The sequence below is a fragment of the Mus caroli genome, chromosome 15 (assembly GCF_900094665.2).
Source record: "Mus caroli chromosome 15, CAROLI_EIJ_v1.1, whole genome shotgun sequence".
Lineage (NCBI taxonomy): Eukaryota > Metazoa > Chordata > Mammalia > Rodentia > Muridae > Mus > Mus caroli.
The window spans coordinates 60,347,608-60,365,718 of record NC_034584.1 but is presented as its reverse complement, the minus strand read 5'-3'; the positions used below and the strand labels follow the sequence as shown (position 1 = coordinate 60,365,718).

The 18,111-nt window shown below is 39.6% G+C and overlaps 1 protein-coding gene across 1 annotated transcript in view; it reads left to right on the top strand.

Moving 5' to 3' along the window:
* The first annotated feature begins 9,738 nt into the window (after positions 1-9,738).
* Tmem71 (transmembrane protein 71) overlaps positions 9,739-18,111 on the top strand; it is a 39,355-nt gene continuing 30,982 nt past the window's right edge. Inside the window, exons 1-4 of the mRNA XM_029469952.1 lie at positions 9,739-10,245; positions 11,617-11,696; positions 13,172-13,232; positions 17,212-17,424. Of these exons, the coding sequence (XP_029325812.1) occupies positions 11,657-11,696; positions 13,172-13,232; positions 17,212-17,424 (314 nt within the window). The 5' untranslated portion in view covers positions 9,739-10,245; positions 11,617-11,656. The remainder of the gene's footprint in view (positions 10,246-11,616; positions 11,697-13,171; positions 13,233-17,211; positions 17,425-18,111) is intronic.

Sequence of the window (18,111 nt, the reverse complement as noted above, 5' to 3'; positions counted from 1 at the left end):
CTCACAAGAGACAGCTATATCAGGGTCCTTTCAGCAAAATCTTGCTAGTGTGTGCAATGGTGTCAGCATTTGGAGGCTGATTATGGGATGGATCCCCAGGTATGGCAGTCTCTAAATGGTCAATCCTTTCATCTCAGCTCCAAACTTTGTTTCTGTAACTCCTTCCATGGGTGTTTTGTTCCCAAATCTAAGTAGGAGCAAAGTGTCCACACTTTGGTCTTCATTCTTCTTGAGTTTCATGTGTTCTCTCTCTCTCTCTCTCTCTCTCTCTCTCTCTCTCACACACACACACACACACACACACGGGAGGGTTTCATGGAGAGACACTTAAGCATAAAGAGAAAGTATGAAACTCAATAACTTACGTGAGATAAGAATATTTCTTCCCTTTTTGTCAGTATTATTTAAGGATCAAATCACATCTTTCATCCAGCTTCTTGAGGCTGACTTGAGTCTTAGCATCTATATTTTTTGGTCCCTAGCAGCTTCAACCTTATCATTAAAATATTCTGGTACAAAAAAGTCTTTTGAGTCTTTATTTCACTGACCTAAATTAAGTTCAACCCTGAATGAGGAGTGGTAGCCATGAGCCTGCTCTGAAAGAGACTAAAATCTGTATCATGCAGATAAAGTAGAAACTACAAAACCCTATGAATTGAGGGTGGAAGTCAGTGTGGTCATTAAAGCAAAATTGAGATGTTTCCTCTGAAAGCAAAATGAAATTTGGTAACAAAAATAACTAATATACAGCTCAAATGGTGCAGACTGAGTGTTTCTCCAAATTACAGTTTACCACCATCCTCCACAGCTGAACATATGCTTTTCTGGTCAGCAAAATTAGAAAAGCAAGCCCAAGGAAGTACAAGTCCAGTAAGAGACTGGTCTGAGCTGTTTTCAAAGTCCTGAACTGCCTGTTTCTCCAGCCAGTCTCTGCAACTTGGAGATACATTGTTGAGTATTGTTACAATTTCAAGGAGACCTGAGTAGCAGAATACAGCAGCCATACAAATTAACAGCCATCAACACAGACCTTTTCAACAAATGTAGTCCTTGATTCAAAGTTACTGAATTTTTAACATGGGATTTAAAAAAATCTACCAGACTATTGTTTGGATCAGAAGTAGGTATAAGAGTTCCTCAATCATCTGAGGCATTAATGATTGGTTTTAGCCATTTGATTAAGTTAATTTTTAATAACCAAAAAGAATTCAAAATTATCAGGCTGCAGAAGTATCTAAATAGTTGAAATTGAAGAGCCTTTGCCTAGTTGGAGTTCCATACCTCAATACTTCAAAAATAAATAAGTAAATAATTTGAGGCAGGGAAGTGATGAGGCAAGGTCTGTTTGGTGATAGCTGCTGTCCTTGAAACAAAAAGGAGCTTAATCTGGTGGTATCTTCAAATGCAATAGGCAGCCCGGATATTTGCATTTCTTCCTTTGTTGTTCATTTATTAATTATTGAAAAGTTCCAGTTCATTTAGGTTGCTGTTGCAAAAGTACCATAAAGGAGGAGCATTAAAAACCCAAAGCTTATGTCTATGCTAGAGATTCAGAAGTTCAAGATAAAGATGCTGACCAATTTGGTTCTCAGAACTCTCTTCTGGGGTCAGTTGACTATCTTCTCCTTGTTTCCCCACAGGCTGAAAAGAAATCATCTCTGCTGCCTCTTCTAAAAGCACCAGTCTTATTTGTGGAGGCCCCAATTTCAGGACCCAAGAAATTACCAATGGTTCCACCTCTAGACGCCATCACATTGAGGATTGACACTTCAATGTGGGAATGTAAGGGGTATACATTTAGCCCATAGTTGTCTGCAGTTTTTCTGGTTTGGTTGTGTTGTTGTTGTTGTTGTTGCTGCTGCTGCTGCTGCTGCTGCTGCTGCTGCTGCTGCTGCTGTTTTTATGAAACTTCCCCTACCTACTGCTAAACTGTGAGTGACATAAAGTAAAGTTGAAGGAGGTTCCTTTACTAAAGTGACTTTATATGATATAAACAAACACAGTGTGAAACTATGTACAAAATATAAGGGGACCTGAGAGATGGCTCAGGGGTTAAGATCATTGACTACTCTTCTGAGGTCCTGAGTTCGATTCCCAGCAACCATGCTGTGATTCACAATAATAGTGGGATCTGATGCCTTCTTCTGTCCCTCAAACAAACATGTAAATAGAGCACTCATATACATAACTAAATCAATCTTAAAAAACAGCATGAAAATAGGGTGTTATGGGAACCCATGCATTCCTCCTGTGTAGACCAGGAAAAGTCTTTCCTGGACTTACTGCATGGAGAGAAGGAACCAGATTTCTAGTATTTCAAGGATAAGTAAATTTCACATAATGACACTATGCAAACTGTAACTATGATTAAAACTATTTTAAATTATTTTTTGTGTTATGAGTGTTTTGCCTATATGTATGTTTGTTTACCTTCATAAGAAAGCAAAGGACGGGGCTGGTGAGATGGCTCAGTGGGTAAGAGCACCCGACTGCTCTTCCGAAGGTCCGAGGTTCAAATCCCAGCAACCACATGGTGGCTCACAACCATCCGTAACGAGATCTGGCGCCCTCTTCTGGAGTGTCTGAAGACAGCTGCAGTGTACTTACATATAATAAAAATAAATAAATCTTTAAAAAAAAAAAAGAAAGAAAGCAAAGGACACCTTGGAACTGTTGTTACAGATGTTTGTGAGTTGCGGTGTGGGTGCTGGAACTAAAAGCCAGGTCCTCTGAAAGAGCAGCAAGTGCTCTTAACTGCTGGACCATCTCTCAAGTCCCATAAACTGTAATTACTAGTACTTAATAGCTCCTTATAGGTTTGAGCCAGTACCAACAGAAATTGACTATGTTGCCATTTTCTTTCTCACATGCATTCATTGAATATCTGAAATGTTCCAAGAACAGTGCTAGACTCAAGTGTGTGTCAAGGTGAGTTCACACAAGTTTGCCAGTACATAGACCTAAGCACCTTAGTGTAGAGGCCAGAAACACTACTCACGACCTTCCTGCCTTGAGACAGGGTGTTACACTGACCTAGAGACTCACGGCTTTGGCTAGGCAGGCTAGCCAGTGAGCTTTGGGGATTCACTTGTACCCATCCTCCAACTAAAGCACCCATGCAAATAGCCAGGCTTTTGATCTAGGTCTTGGACTGAAACTCAGTGAGCCATATTTCCATCCTCCAGTTCCTGGTCTTCAGGCTCTTAAGAGTATAGTCAAGTGGACCAGTGAACGGGTCATTTGCATTGAATACAAGTGTTAGCATGGAGGAATGTATGGGGTCATATACACCTGGCCACTTGCAGTTTGCATCACTGTTTTTTCCTCTTGTCCAGTATAAGATAACAGTATCTACACTGGGGGTGACTGATGGACTTTGAGATAGATGAGGTTCCTCTCTGTGGGAAGGGGTTGGGGGAGGTTAGTGCATTGGGTCTGTCAGTATCAGCATTGCTGTCCTCCTGGCCTGCTAGCTTCCCCTTGTAAGACCCTGAGGGATTCTGAGGCAACATCCCTTGTGGTCAGCTATTGGAGCTTCCTCTCCTGTGACTTGGCAAAAACAATCTACAGAGACAACTTTAATAAAGGCAAGCCTCTTCTGTTTTTCTTTTCTTTCTGTTGTTGTTTTAAGACTAGCCATATCTTAAAGATCACAGAAAACTGTAAAGTTAAAGGAAACAAGCCTACTCACTTGCTTCTTGATATTGTTTGATTCAGTAGTAACTTCAACTGATACACTGTTAAGATGCAGGGATTTGGAATAAAATAAGAAATTGTGTTAGACTTGACATGTTGCCAATAGTTTTGGGAATGGATACTTCTCTGGTTGACTTTTCTTCTTGGAAATGGGGATTGAAAACCTACTTCATGGAGCTATAATGAGAATTTAATTAGGGAGAACAAGACTCACATGTTTCATAAACTATAAGCAATATCTGTGTGCCAGATGCTTCTCATTGGTCCTCTCACCTTTTGAATTGGCCCATTTATCTGAGGTGGCCTTACCTGCACTAATTATGTGTCTATGAAACCAAACACACATTTTCTGAGAAATATTTAGATATTTTACCTACACTTTAGTGCTTTCTGCTGGGGATTATGGAGAAAAAATAAAAAAAAAATATTCCAGACGCCTGGATCCAATTGTTTTCAAGGATTTACATTAGGGTTTTACAGATAGCTGTTCAGCTTGTTTTAGATATTCCTCATCTATTCTTGTCTATCTATCTATCTACCTATCATCAATCCATTAATCATCTATTATCTATCTATCCATCTTTCTCTTTTCAAAACAAGACACTATTCAAATATATATAGACACTATTCAAATACATATATATGTATATATGTGTGTGTATATATATATATGTATACATATATACATATATATTTGGAAAAGTGCAAGTTACAGGAAATAGATTAATCCTGAGACTCATTAGAGACAAAGGAAGTTTGAGAATATCAAATACAGACAAAATCTAATTCAAAAGCAAACCCTAAAGGTACTGAAATGAGTTTAACCACATAGAAATAGATGGCCAAACTCCGAAGACTCCATTAGAAATACATATTTTGTCACTATTTGCACAAGAGAGTCTATTGCTTTTATACAGGGGTTAAAGTTTAAGTACAGTTTATGCCTACAACCTAGCAATCTATCCAGGCTCACTATTTCTCTGATCATTTTTTACTTACCGTATAACTCACAACTGTACTGTAATCACATCTTCCCTATACTTATGCAGATAGTTCCCATCCCCACAAGACTAAATGACCCTAGGTGGTATTCAGGTCCTACAATATGGTCACAGTTTAGATGGTTATTATAATCTTGTTCTCATAAAACTGCAAACTTTGAAAGAAACAGTGTGGTGGTTTAAATAAAAATACCCCCCTACCCTGGCTCATATATTTGAATGCTTAGTCACCCAGAAGTAGCATTATTTGAAAGGATTTAAATGATTGGGAGTTGTGGTTTTGTTGGAAGAAGTGTGTCACTAGAGGTGGGCCTTAAGATTTCAAAGCCCAAGCCAGGGCCAGTATAATTCTCTCAGCCTGAGGACCAGGCTGTAACTCTCAGCTACTGCTCTAGTACCATGTATACTACCATGCTTCCTGCCATGATAATAATGGACTAAGCCTCTGAAACTGTAACCCAGCTCCCAATTAAATGTTCCTTTCATAAAAGTTGTCTTGGTCCTAGTGTCACTTCATAGTAAAATAAAATAAAAATAAAATAAAATAAAATAAAATGTGAAGACAGGAAGTGTCCATGAATAAGTCCTGTGACACTTGGAAGTCCAAGGTACAGTGATCCAGTAAGCTCAATGTGCCAGCAATTAAAAACAAGGACAGAGCATGTCTAAAATGATGTATAGGTAGTGACACATGTGTAGGGAACTTGATGGAGTACAACAGAAGAAATATGCCAACTGTGATTTTGATGTAATGCATAACCAAAGCAGTAATAAGATACAGGAAGGTGTATGAGAAGCCAAGGACTCAGAACCCCTTTTCATTTTCCAGCTTCTGCAAGTTGCAAGTTTGTTGGGGGAATTTTCCAGACCCCATGGAAAGCTCATTCTCTTATCTTTTGGATGTGTGTAATGAGTGAAATGAAAAATGAAAGCTTTTAATTTTCAGAGCCTAAAGCCAAAACCAGCTCCCTGAGTTACTGATTGCAAGGTGAGAGCCAGCGGTGTATTGAGCACATTGTGCAGGCGCAAATTTCAGACTCTTGCAGCATCTGTGCATTGGTCCTTCCAACCTCACTGTTCCCATGGTCTCACCCTATAACTCACTTATCTAGAGTTTTGGTGGAAGTTACTCTGCCTATTTCTTCTTGGGCAGAGAAGACAAGATGGTTCTAAGGCCTCTGAATCAAAAGAATTCACATTGTGACTATGAGATCCTGGACTTGAATTCTTCTCCCAAGACTGGCAAGAGTCTTGAGTATCTTCTGGGGTGAAGTGAATATACAATATTTGAAAGTCAAAGGTGGGTGTATCTCTGACAGAGTGAGTTCCAGGACAGCCAAGGCTATACAGAGAAACCCTGTCTCAAAAAACAAAACAAAACAAACAAACAAACAAAAAAAGAAATTAGATGTTATTTCATTAATTTCCTCCTCCTCCAGCTGCCTGTTATTTGTCTTGTTCATTTCTTTGATCTGCGGTGCTTTTCAGTAGTAAAAGGAATTTTTATCCCGTGGAGATATGGGCCTCTCCTCCCATTGATGACCAACTAGGCCATTCTCTGCTACATATGGAGCTGGAGCCATGAGTTCCACCCTGTGTTTTCTTTGGTTGGTGGTTTAGTGCCAGGGAGGTCTGGGGGGTACTGGTTAGTTTATATTGTTGTTCCTCCTATGGGACTGCAAACCCCTTCAGCTCCTTGGGTAGTTTCTCTAGCTCTTTCATTGGGGACTCTGTGCTCCATCCAATGGATGGCTGTGAGCATCCACTTCTGTTTTTGTCAGGCACCGGCAGAGCCCTCAGGAGACAGCTATATCAGGATCCTGTCAGCAAGCTCTTGTTGGCATCCACAAGAGTGTCTGGTTTTCATGGTTGTATATGGGATGGACCCCCAGGTGGAGCAGTCTCCGGATGGTCATTCATTCTGTCTCTGCTTCACACTGTCTCTCCAACTCCTTACATGGGTATTTTGTTCCCCCTTGTAAGAAGGACTGAAAGTATCCACTCTTTGGCCTTCCTTCTTCTTGAGTTTCATGTGTTTTGCAAATTGTATCTTGGGTATTCTGAGCTTCTGGGCTAATATCCACTTATCAGTGAGTGCATAACATGTGTGTTCTTTTGTGATTGGGTCACCTCACTCAGGATGATATCCTCTAGATCCATCCATTTGTCTAAGAATGTCACTGCATGCACTTAATATGCATAAAATAAAAAATTTTAAATCCCTTTTTTTAAAATCAAGAAGGTATTCCATCATGAGGCTAAATCTTGAGCCTTGATACTAAAGAGATGACAGCCTAGTGCTTGGGCTTTAGCTATACATAGAGTACTTGTCTTGTGTGTGTAAATTCTTAAGTTTAATACCTAGTAACATAAAAGTAAAATACAATAATGGTCCAAAGCACATTGGACTATAGCCAGTGTACAGCCAACACAGGACAGGACATTTTAGTCCAGTTGAAGCAGAAAAGAAGAACGACTAGGAATGATGTGGGGTATACAGTTGTAAAGCAGGGATTAAACCTCACGCAAATACACATGCTGGTTAGAATCAGGTTTGGTGTTCTAATCAATGGCACAGAATGGGAGCTCAAAGGAGAGTCAGTCATGTTCCAAAGACAGCTGTGGAAGAGAGCAGAGCAAGGAGAGCTGAGAGCATAAGAACAACTAGAATCGGATTGGTCAGTTACAGCCATGTTGACCTGTTTCCACCTGAGAGTCTCAACCCTTATTACCTAAGATGCTTTGAAAAGAATCTAATGGTTTTCTTTGCAGCCATACTTACTTCTAGACTAGGCTTTGTGAAGCTAGTGAAGAGGACTCAGTAGGGACTGGAGTCTTGAGTTTAGTCCACAGGGAGATCCAAATATCCTATGCAGGTTGCATGAATGAGATAAAAACAGAGTCTGACCTGCCTGGATTGTCATAGTTGTTGTGACACATACCCTGACCAAAAAAAAAAAAAAAAAAAAAAAGCAACATAGGGGAGGAAAGAGTTAGCATGGATTGCAATTCCAGGCTGCAGTGTATCATGATGGGGAAGTCAAGGCAGAAACAGAAGCAGCTATGTAAGGCTGTCACATCACATTGACAGTTAAAAGCAAAGACAAAATATACACAACCTTGCTTGCTTGCTCTCAGTTAGCTCTTTCTACTCTTATATGGCCCAGGAAATGATGCTGCTAACAATAGGTTGGATCTTCCTACATGAACTAACCATCATGATCCACCCTGACCCCCAGATATGTCTACAGACCAACCAGGTCTAGGAAATTTCTCAGTTAAGACTTCTGTCTCAGTTGATTCTTGGTTGTGCCAAGCTGAGAGTCCAACTAGGCAAGCGCATGGACCTGGACCTTCACATAACCAGACCAGGCTCCTGCTCCATTTAACACATTTCACATTCTGCACAGGTTGCTGGGTAGAAAATGAAGTGGAAAGAGTTCTGGGGAAAAGCTCAGCTTAGCCATGGTGACCAATTACAAAGTCACCACCTGAGAAAATAAAAGCATATCACTATAAACAACTAAGTTTTGGATACGTATTCTACTGTGGAGTAATTTCTGTGTTAGAATGACATCCCTGCCACTCTTTCCTGATTATTAGCTTTCCCAGACTCTGACCAGAAGAACAATGTCAGGCCCTGATATAATTCTGTAGTCTGTGTGGCAAAAAGCCCAGACTGAGGTAGCTGGTAGTCATGCAACTCATACATTTTTCCTAGTATGTACTAAACCTCATACTACACCATGATATATAACAAGAAAAGAATAGATAGACCTTAAGCTCTCAACTAAAGCAGGAGATGGAACATAGAAAGACTCTTGGTTCCTTAACTGTAGCTATGATGCATACTCCAAATGAAAAGTGTAGAGAGCTGTGGACTTCATAACTTGATCTAGGAGAGGTCATATAGAAGGAGTTGCTTAGGAACAAGATGTAGAAACAATGGTAGTATGTTTAAAGACTCCAAGGTGAAAGCAAACCTGAACAAGATGAAAGATCAACATGGTCAAATTTTAGAAGATAGAATGTGTGCAGTATGAGGCTAAAACTCAGGTCGCCTCATAGGCTGCAGGGATGATTTTGAACTTATTATGAGAGAGAAGCAAAGATGCCTCATTGAAGGTTTTAGTTTTAGGAATGACATAATCAAGTTTACATAGTGAGATATGTGTGTGCATAATGTGTTGGATAGAGGCCAAGTAGACAGTTGGAATGTTAGCATAAAATACAGTCAGAATGAGGTAGTAAGTGGAGTCCCAGGGAGAGACGATGGAGGTGGAAAGAATGTGGGATTCTGTGTAGGAAATAATACTGATATCTCCTAACATCAAAAATAATCTCGGTAGCAATCCCCAAGAATTGATAACACAAACTCTGCACCATCCTGATCAAGCTCTCCAAAGAGAAGTCAATTCACAAAATCCAATAAGGAATACATCTTGCACATTCCCTCAGGTACCCAGATATTTCTTTCTTCTTTCTTCTCATTTGATTCTGCAGTGCAACCTTGGGGCTATAGATTATTACATTTAAATTTGTGAAAATTGCAGCTCAAAGATGCTAAGCCACAAGTCTGAGGTCCCAAAGCTAGCGTGAAAGACCATTTTAATCTTAGCCTGTCTATGCCAGCGCCTGGCAAATTCAGAAGTGGATGCTCACAGTCATCTATTGGATGGAACAGAGGGCCCCTAAAGAAGGAGCTAGAGAAAATACCCAAGGAGCTAAAGGGGTCAGCAACCCTACTGGAGGATCAACAATATGAACTAACCACTAACCCCACCCTTCCCCCAGAACTGTGTCTATAGTTGCATATGTATCAGAGGATGGCCTCATAAAATCACATTATTATACATAATATATAGCTTTTATAGCATCCTGAACTTGATAGCGTTGATGCTATCTTTGATATATTTAGGTTAATTGGACCAAGAGCATAATAACTGTGTGCTACTCATAACTGAATATAGCCAGAAAATGTCAAACAGGAAACATAGCTTAAATTTTCTCATGTTCATATAGTTTGAGGTGACACAGAAGCTTTGAGAAGCATCCCTCAATGATCACAGTGTATGGAGTTGACCTGACTCTGGGTTGCCTGTTCCCTTCTGATGGTCAAGGAGATCTGCTGTATTCACTCTGTGAACACCACTGATGCGATCGTGACAGGAAGTATGACCTCATTCTGCTGCCCTGCCTCTAGTTCAGAAAGGCTGATATTGAAAGTAAACAAGGCCCGTGAGACTAACTCCCAAGAATGACAAGCTATTCTATTCTTGGAAGCAGCTGAAAGATCCAGAGGCCCCTGACCACCAAATTGCCCTGTGAAAGTGGCAGAGACATGGTCATCTCCAACCAGAAGGGAAGACAGGATGCCCTTTGGGAAGTCACTTCTGCACCTGTTGACATTCTGATGGGATTTTTCAGTTGAAGAACGGCTTGGTCCAGCTTTCTGCACTACCAACCACAGGGAAGCTTCATATTTCAGTAATCCTCGTGTCATTTATCAGTTGGAAGAAGAGCCTGGGGACTCCCTGTGGAGGAATATGTATGAGCAAGTTATATTTCAGAACAGATGCATTGCTTTGATGAGCTGGTAGACAGAGTCTGTTTCTTGAAAAGTTCTCGAGCTGTTAATGCAAGTTGTTTTCACAGTTACTAATTCTTGACTAACTGGCATTATGCTCACTGTACATGGCTCCTCGCTTTTGTAAGATCAAACAGTGAGACCTTGCTTTCTGCTGCACAATGTCTTGCCTTAAAACTAAGCTTACTGCCTGAGGAAAACTAACACACAGTCATTTGGACTGGACAAAGTCTTCTTTCTTGTATTAGTCAATGCTGAAATCACAAGGAACATGCTAGTATGTTCACTTGTATGTATATTATCTTTTTCAAACCAGTGATTTTCTTTTTGAAAAATGTGTGTCTTTATTTAGAAATCTTCCAAAGAATGCTAGAAACTTCTGTATTCTTTAAGACAATCTTATAAGCTGGAGTATATGATTCCTTGAAAGGTTCACTATACATTATTAAATAATCTAGTTTGAGCCTTAGAGTTGATGTGATTGATTTAATGTATTATGCTATAGCAATCAATTATTAGTTGACATGTTTATCAAAAACCGGGACAGAACTACTGGATCATAAAAGGCTCTCATGTCATCTTATAAAACTACTAGCGTAGTATTATACATATATACTTATATACATACAAACATATGTATATGTATACACATATATAATTTATGTAATTCAGTAGCTACTTGGAGATAGAACTATGTGATAAGAGGTAACTGATCAATATTTGCACAAATCGCACACTTTGAAGCATGCTTACTTTGAAATTGAAAAGTAAATTCTAAGCTTTCAGGAATGTGACTTTGTAATCTGGGTTGTGGTGGTCTATTTGTAGCTCAGTATAGCTTATGCTCTTTAGGAATGTTCAGGCTGATAGCCGCCACAAAAGCCTTGACCTTCTCCATGGCCACTTGTCAATGGCAACAATCTCTAAGCACTTACTGCAACTCAATAATGAAACTAGTTCTGCTGGCTGCTTTAAATACACATTTGTTTTAAGGACTCTAGAACCAGTCTCTTTTTCAGATTTCTTAATTAAGTAACAAAAACCTATTTAATCTGGATGACAAATAAACCTTTGTAAGTATTGCTTTTCTCTCACAATGGTGTTGTTATTTACAGAATATTCAGACTTAAGGAAAGAGACAATGAAAAATAGAATTTAAAGTAGGCAGCACCTCACTGAAGTCCCACAATCTGGTCTGCTTCTCCAATCCTACATCTCTGTACTATTTCAGCAAACAAATCTGACTAGTGCAATTAGTAGACGCCATCTGTTTTGGCATCATTTGTCTATTTTTAATATATAGTCCATCTTTTTTTTTAACGTCTTTTACAGAAAAAAAATCTGTGAAGTTTGAACAAGCAGCCTTCTCAAGATGTACCGAGACTCTCCACTGATGTCGACACCAGTAGCAAGTAAATGTGAAACTGCTCTGTGCAATTATCTTTGAACGATTAGAGTCCTCTTAGCAATTTCCTTGCTTTGATTTTGCTGATACTCAGACCATTAGCCATCTGTCAGTAGCTTGTGTTTTTTAAATGCCAGTGTGCGCTTTGGCAATGATTTCGACTTCATTTCTTTCCTTGAAAGAAATGTGGCATTTTTTTTTTCCTTTTAGGATAAAAAAAAAATCACTATTTTTTTTTAGATGCCTATGCATAAATGTGAAAGGAGGCCATTTATTGGCTACTATTAAGATGCAAAACTGTCTACAAAAAATGCTGAAAGATTGATCACAACTTTCAGAAAATAAGGGCGTTGTTCAAACGGTAGTGGTTTTGAGTTTCTTCCTTCCTCTTATTTTTCTCTCCCAACCCTCTTTGTAACCCTCTCTCACACACCCAGTTGTTCTTTTTTTTTTTTTTTAAACTAATAAAATAACAGCCTGAGCTGAAAGTCTAAATTACCTTATTTGTTTTCAGTAGTAATTGTCAGCAAGGAAATCAAGTTTCTCTGAGCCAGGCTGTTATAAGTCCTGATACTGCCGTTGCCTTTTATAAGATTCTGTGATAGAGTTTAGGCTACTGTCCTCTTCAACCTTCCTCCAAGTGAAGCCCATTGTCATGCCTATGGATTGTATCTTCTTTAATGAAGTCTTTACAGGCTTCATAGTTTGAAAAGCCATCTATTTAAAATCAATAAAAATCAACTCTCGGGCTGGGGAGAGGCACTGTCATGTAAAATGTTCACCATGCAAGCTTGAGAGTCTGAATTCACATTTACACATCCCATATAAAGGACTGGGTATGATGTCATGGGCCTGTAATCCTGATACTGGACAGACATCCTAGGAGAATTGATGAGATCCAGGTTCAGTGAGAGACCTTGTCTCAAACGACCTGGAGAACCATAGAGGAAGACACACGAATGCGCACACACACACTTGCACACACACAATCTAAACTTCATATTCACCCCCCACAATGCCTTCTGCTTGCTATAATAGAGACATCTTAGAAAGCACTAACCAATCACAAAACTCCTTGGCAGTGACTGGATTCTCTCACGTTATGGAGTTAGCTACAATACCCACCACACTGAGCGACTGGTCTTGATTTTTCTTTTTTAACTTCGCATAAGATGCTTTCTCTCTTCCACTCATAAGCTCCGTGTGGTGGCCATGATTTATCACCCTGCACTAAAGAAAGCTGTCAAGGACTGTGGAGTGTGAGAGTGACAGAAGATAGATGCTCCAAGATTACTTTATGCTTCCCATAGAGGATGGGTGACATGTTGACGGAGTCTCTGAAACTAGCTGTTCACACCATTCTACCACATTGCTGCCCTCTTGCTGAGGGTGGAACATAAGCTGCCCACGTGTCAACCTTGCAGCTAATCATGGTCATACATGTTGGTGAAATATGGAAAATTCTCTCATTTCCTTATGCAGATGACTCCAGGTTAGACAAAGGACCTTCTGGAAAGATGTCTCCGACATGCCTTTTCCCAAGGTATGTTGGGCACTTTTCTCTGTCAAACTCCCTTCCTGCCCATCTTACTTTGTCTTCCTTTAGAAGCACTATTGTACATAGCATATATAGGCTCGCCATGGCTATTTATTTTCACTCCCCTGCATTAACTACTGAAAACTTGTCTGCTCTAAGAATTGGATATTCTTTTTTTCTTTTTAGTGTGAGTACATAGCAGATGTCTATTGAATGGCAAACTCCATCAGATACATAGTTTTGATTGGCTTGGTTGATTTACTTATTTGATATCTTTGTTGCTGGTTGATTTTCTTATTTGATATCTTTGTTGCTTTCTATTGCTGTGGCAAAACACCATTACCAAGGCAGCTTACAGAAGAAATCATTTATGGAAGCTTACAATTCTAGAGTACTGCTATAGTAGAGGCATCTTACACATGACCATCATGGAGGGAAGCATGACAACAAGCAGGCAGGCATACTACTTGAGAGCTTATATATAATCCAGAGCACAAGGCAGATAAAAAAAAGAACTTACTGGGACAGATGTGATCTTATTAAATCTTGAAACCTTTATTGGCAGGGTTGACATGCTTCTGCCAATAAGGCCATACCTCCCAATTCTTCCCAGTTTCACCAACTGGGGACCAAGCATTCAAATGTATGAGTCTATGGGGGTCATTCTCACTCAAGACACCACATCATGGCTTCCTATCTCATTTCACAACAGTGACAGTACTCACCAGTACACAAGCTGGTCAAGTTTCATGTTCTGCTCACAGTAGTCAATCCCAATATTTTGTTCAATCCTTCAATGGGATCCCCTTTTTTCCCCTTCCTGTGATTTTTCTAATTGAGCTTCTGTCTACCCTTAATTCCTTCTATAGTCATTAGCTGAGGCTTCCCCCACCATTTTCTGAAATGAACTTACAAGATAAAGGGATCTAGTACTGATATTAGAATCTTTCCTTCCTGTAGGTGTCAGGCCTTCTGATACTACCACTTAAGTCAGTCAAGAATATGTAAGCAGAAACATGAATTTGTGTTGGATCAGTTTAACTAGAGTTGCATCCTAGCTCCCCGGAATACTAGCTATGTAACATACATAGCTAAGTAACTTGTCCTTCTGAAACTTCACCTGTTTTTGTTGTTGTTGTTGTTGTTGTTGTTGTTGTTGTTTTTAGTGCATAAGGAGAATCATATCATAAATCTACTTACCTTTTAGAGAGATTTTCTGCAAAGGACAGAAAAAACATCCTTGGGGCTTGATCCATGGTACAAATTTAATAAGTGGTATCTATTAGTTAGTATCTTATTAATAACAAGCACATATTCCAATTGTTCATACGTTTTTAAATTATAAAAAGCCATAAGGCCTGCAGGAAATATAGAAAGAGAGAATGAAACATGGTTTATATACTATCAGCATATGAGTAACTACACAAACATTTTTAAAGGATGTAAGGATGTTCTAGGGTTTGACTCTTTACCAATACCAGGAAGCAATACTCTTCCAGGACTTGGATAATCATCACTCAAGACAAGAAAGGACTGGTATTTGGACAGTTGAGTAAGTTGCTGGTTGTTTGTGTGGTTAGGTTTCTGAAATCCATTGAAAAGGGCCTATTGAAAGATAAGCAGCTGCTGGAATTTCTCCAGTATAACTAAAGTGAGAGTCAAGAGCTAGAAGTAGTTTTGTTAATGACTAAAAATATTTGATAGCACTGTAAACTCCCTCTCCCTCTCCCTCTCCCTCTCCCTCTCCCTCTCCCTCTCTCTTTCTCTTTCTCTTCTTTCTATATCTCTCTCTCTCTCTCTCTCTCTCTCTCTCTCTCTCTCTCTCTCTCTCTCTCTCTCTCTCTCTCTCTCTCTCCCTCTCCCTCTCCCTCTCCCTCTCCCTCTCCCTCTCCCTCTCTCTTTCTCTCACAAACCTATGGATGTTACAAGAATATTTTCAATTTATGTCTAGACAAGAAATGAGAGAGAATATATAAAGGACATTTGAACGGAGACATGCCCTGAGTTAGGGAAACTGAGGTTGATAATAATTGTTAAAGACTGAAACTCAGAGAATAATTAGGAATACAGCTCCAGTACTCTATCATTTCCTGGTTCTTGAGGAGGCAAATAGCATGAAGAGAAAAGAATAGGGTAGGATCTCCCCCCCCCCAAAAAAATAGAAATGTGTAACTCACTTAGGGCATCAAGATTGTGGCAATTATTATGTTACTCGTGTTTTCCTTTCCTTATCTACCAAAAGAGGAAATAATGAGCAATATGATGCTGAAATGAAGCACTCCAAGCCTCTCTAGACAGAATTCATTCCTGGCATTTCCAAATTCTCTGGTTTCTGTACCTGTACCATTCAGTATTTCATCAACGACTTAAAGTAAGGACTAGATAACATCAGTAAGAGCAGTCAATAAATATTTTAAATTAGCATAAAAGTATTAGAAAGTACTGTTGCATTTTTTTGAACAAAGTATATTTTAGTGACTCTGGTCCCTTTCCTCTCCCCCACCCTCTTATTTCTTTAGACATCCCTCACCTCCTTAACATCTGTTACCAGTCCATATCCTTCTGTCCTTCTACCCTTTTCATCCTTCTATCTTTCTTCATCACTCATTCTATTTTTTTCTCAGTCTCCTTACTAGTTTATTAGCCTTTACCTACATTTACACTTTAATTAGATTATATAAAGGCATCTAAAGCATCGTATTGATATAATTAGTGTCATAGTTAGTGTTAGCTGTTAACTTGTCATAACATAGAGTCACCTGCAAAGCAAATCCTCAACTGAAGAATTGCTTCAATTCAATTAGCCTAGGGGCATACCTGTGTGGTATTTCCCTTATTGTTACTTGATGCAGGAGGGTCTCGACATCTGTGAATTATGCCATCTTTAGATAGGTGGACCTAGGTTGTGAAAGACAATCATCTTAGCAAACTAAAGAAAGTGAGTCAGTAAACAATATTCCTTCAAATATCTGCTTCAAGCTCCTGCCTGGAGTCTGTCTTATCTGTATCTTAAATAACCTTCAGTATACAGAATTTTGATCACAAGGACACTAATTTGTGGGAAGAATAAATAACATTTTTCAGAATTATGATTAAAACCCAAAGTAAAAACCTAGCTCTTGTTAGATTCAAACCCTCCTCTCCTTGGTCTACATCATACCGATATTCTCATGGGAAGCTGACACAGACATTTGCACAGATGACATGACTAACTGTATGGGGAAAATACTAGAAATTGACAATTGGTTTAGTGCTAAGACAATATGTTGGTGATGGAGGTAGATGACCAAAAAGGCTTAGTAACTTAAGAAAGGAACTCTGTATAATGAGGGAGGTGATCATCACGGTCTTCTCTGGATGGATACACCTAAGTGCCCGTTTCCTGTCACAAGAAAGCAAAAGTTGCATTCACTAGGAAGCAGAGAAAAGGAGTTAGAGTAAAAGAGCTAATGGCTCAATGTCACCTTCTGCCATAGAGATGAGTTCCCTGAATGGGGAAAGAACAGGAAAGAGAAGATTTGGGTAAGATATGGAAGCTGCCATCAGGCAGCTGAATGCTTCCCAAATGCAAGACTGAAAAGAAAGGAAATGATAATTTCTCTATTACAGTGGCAAGGGCAGTGATGTGACACACTGTGTTGAATGAAGGGAACAATGAATTTCAACATCCCAGAAAGGAAGTTTAGTGATATTTCCATTTTTTTTAAATGAACTAATATCAAGAGTATAGGTCTATCCTCAGGGGAAGAGGCTCATTTTCCAGAATGTTGTCACCAAAGTTCTAAGTAGAAAACAACTGAATGCTGTGTGGTTCAGTGCCTAAGCCCTGGCAGTTAAGAGCACCACTGATAGGGGCTGTGGAAGTAGTTGGCACCATGAATGTGAAGAATGGAATTTCTTTCACAGTGACTACATGGTTATATGGGTCTTGTATGATTGTCCGTACATGATGGAGACTTAAAGGACTTTCCTTTTTTCTCTTTAGCTTTACTTGTGACTTCCTGGATGGAGACAGTTCTTTTGAATGCTGCTCCATAGACCCCCTGACAGGCTCCCATTATATCTGCCGCAGAAGCCCCCGACTCCTCACCAATGGCTACTACATTTGGACTGAGGACAGTTTCTTCTGTGACCCAGATGGCCACATCACACTGAACCCCTCCCAAACCAGTGTGATGTACAAGGAGAACTTAGTTAGGTAAGTAGAGGACGTTGTGTAAGGCATCTCAAGACCATTCTGCCCACTGTTCATTCATCTGCACATTCACAAGCAGCTCACTGCTGCTCAAGAGTATGGTAATAAAAGAGGAATGGAAATCAGATAAAAATCAACGTAAAAGCAAATCAAAGTAAAATGAAGTGATACAGATGCTGGGGTGGAAATTGGTGTCAAGAACAGTAGAGGGAAAGAGAAAGATGCCAGTTTCGAGTGGGGAGCAGATAATGGAAACTTCTTAGAAATGATGATAGTAAATTGTAAAAGACATAGCATGTCTGCTAAAATGAAGTAGGAATGGAATTTCATGGAGAAAGGTACAGGCAAAGGACTTTGAGAAACTCTGATACAATTGGGAGAATGCAAGTAGCTGGTGGAAAGGGACTTTCTGCAAGGAAGAGGGTTAAAATTATGCTCATTGGTAGTAATGGATACCTAGAGCTTAGGATCTGTGAAAAGGCTCAGGAGGTCAAATGCCTTGTGTTCAAGCATGAGGACATGAACTCAGATCCCAAGCCTCCACACAAAAGTCAGTCACAGCACTGTGTCCCAGTACTGGAAAGGCAGAGGGGGCAGAGGCATGTGTAGTTCTGGAACTCATTGGCCAACCAGTTTAGTTAAACCAGAAAGGCCCAGGTTCAGTAGGGGACTTGTCTTTTTTTTTTTTTT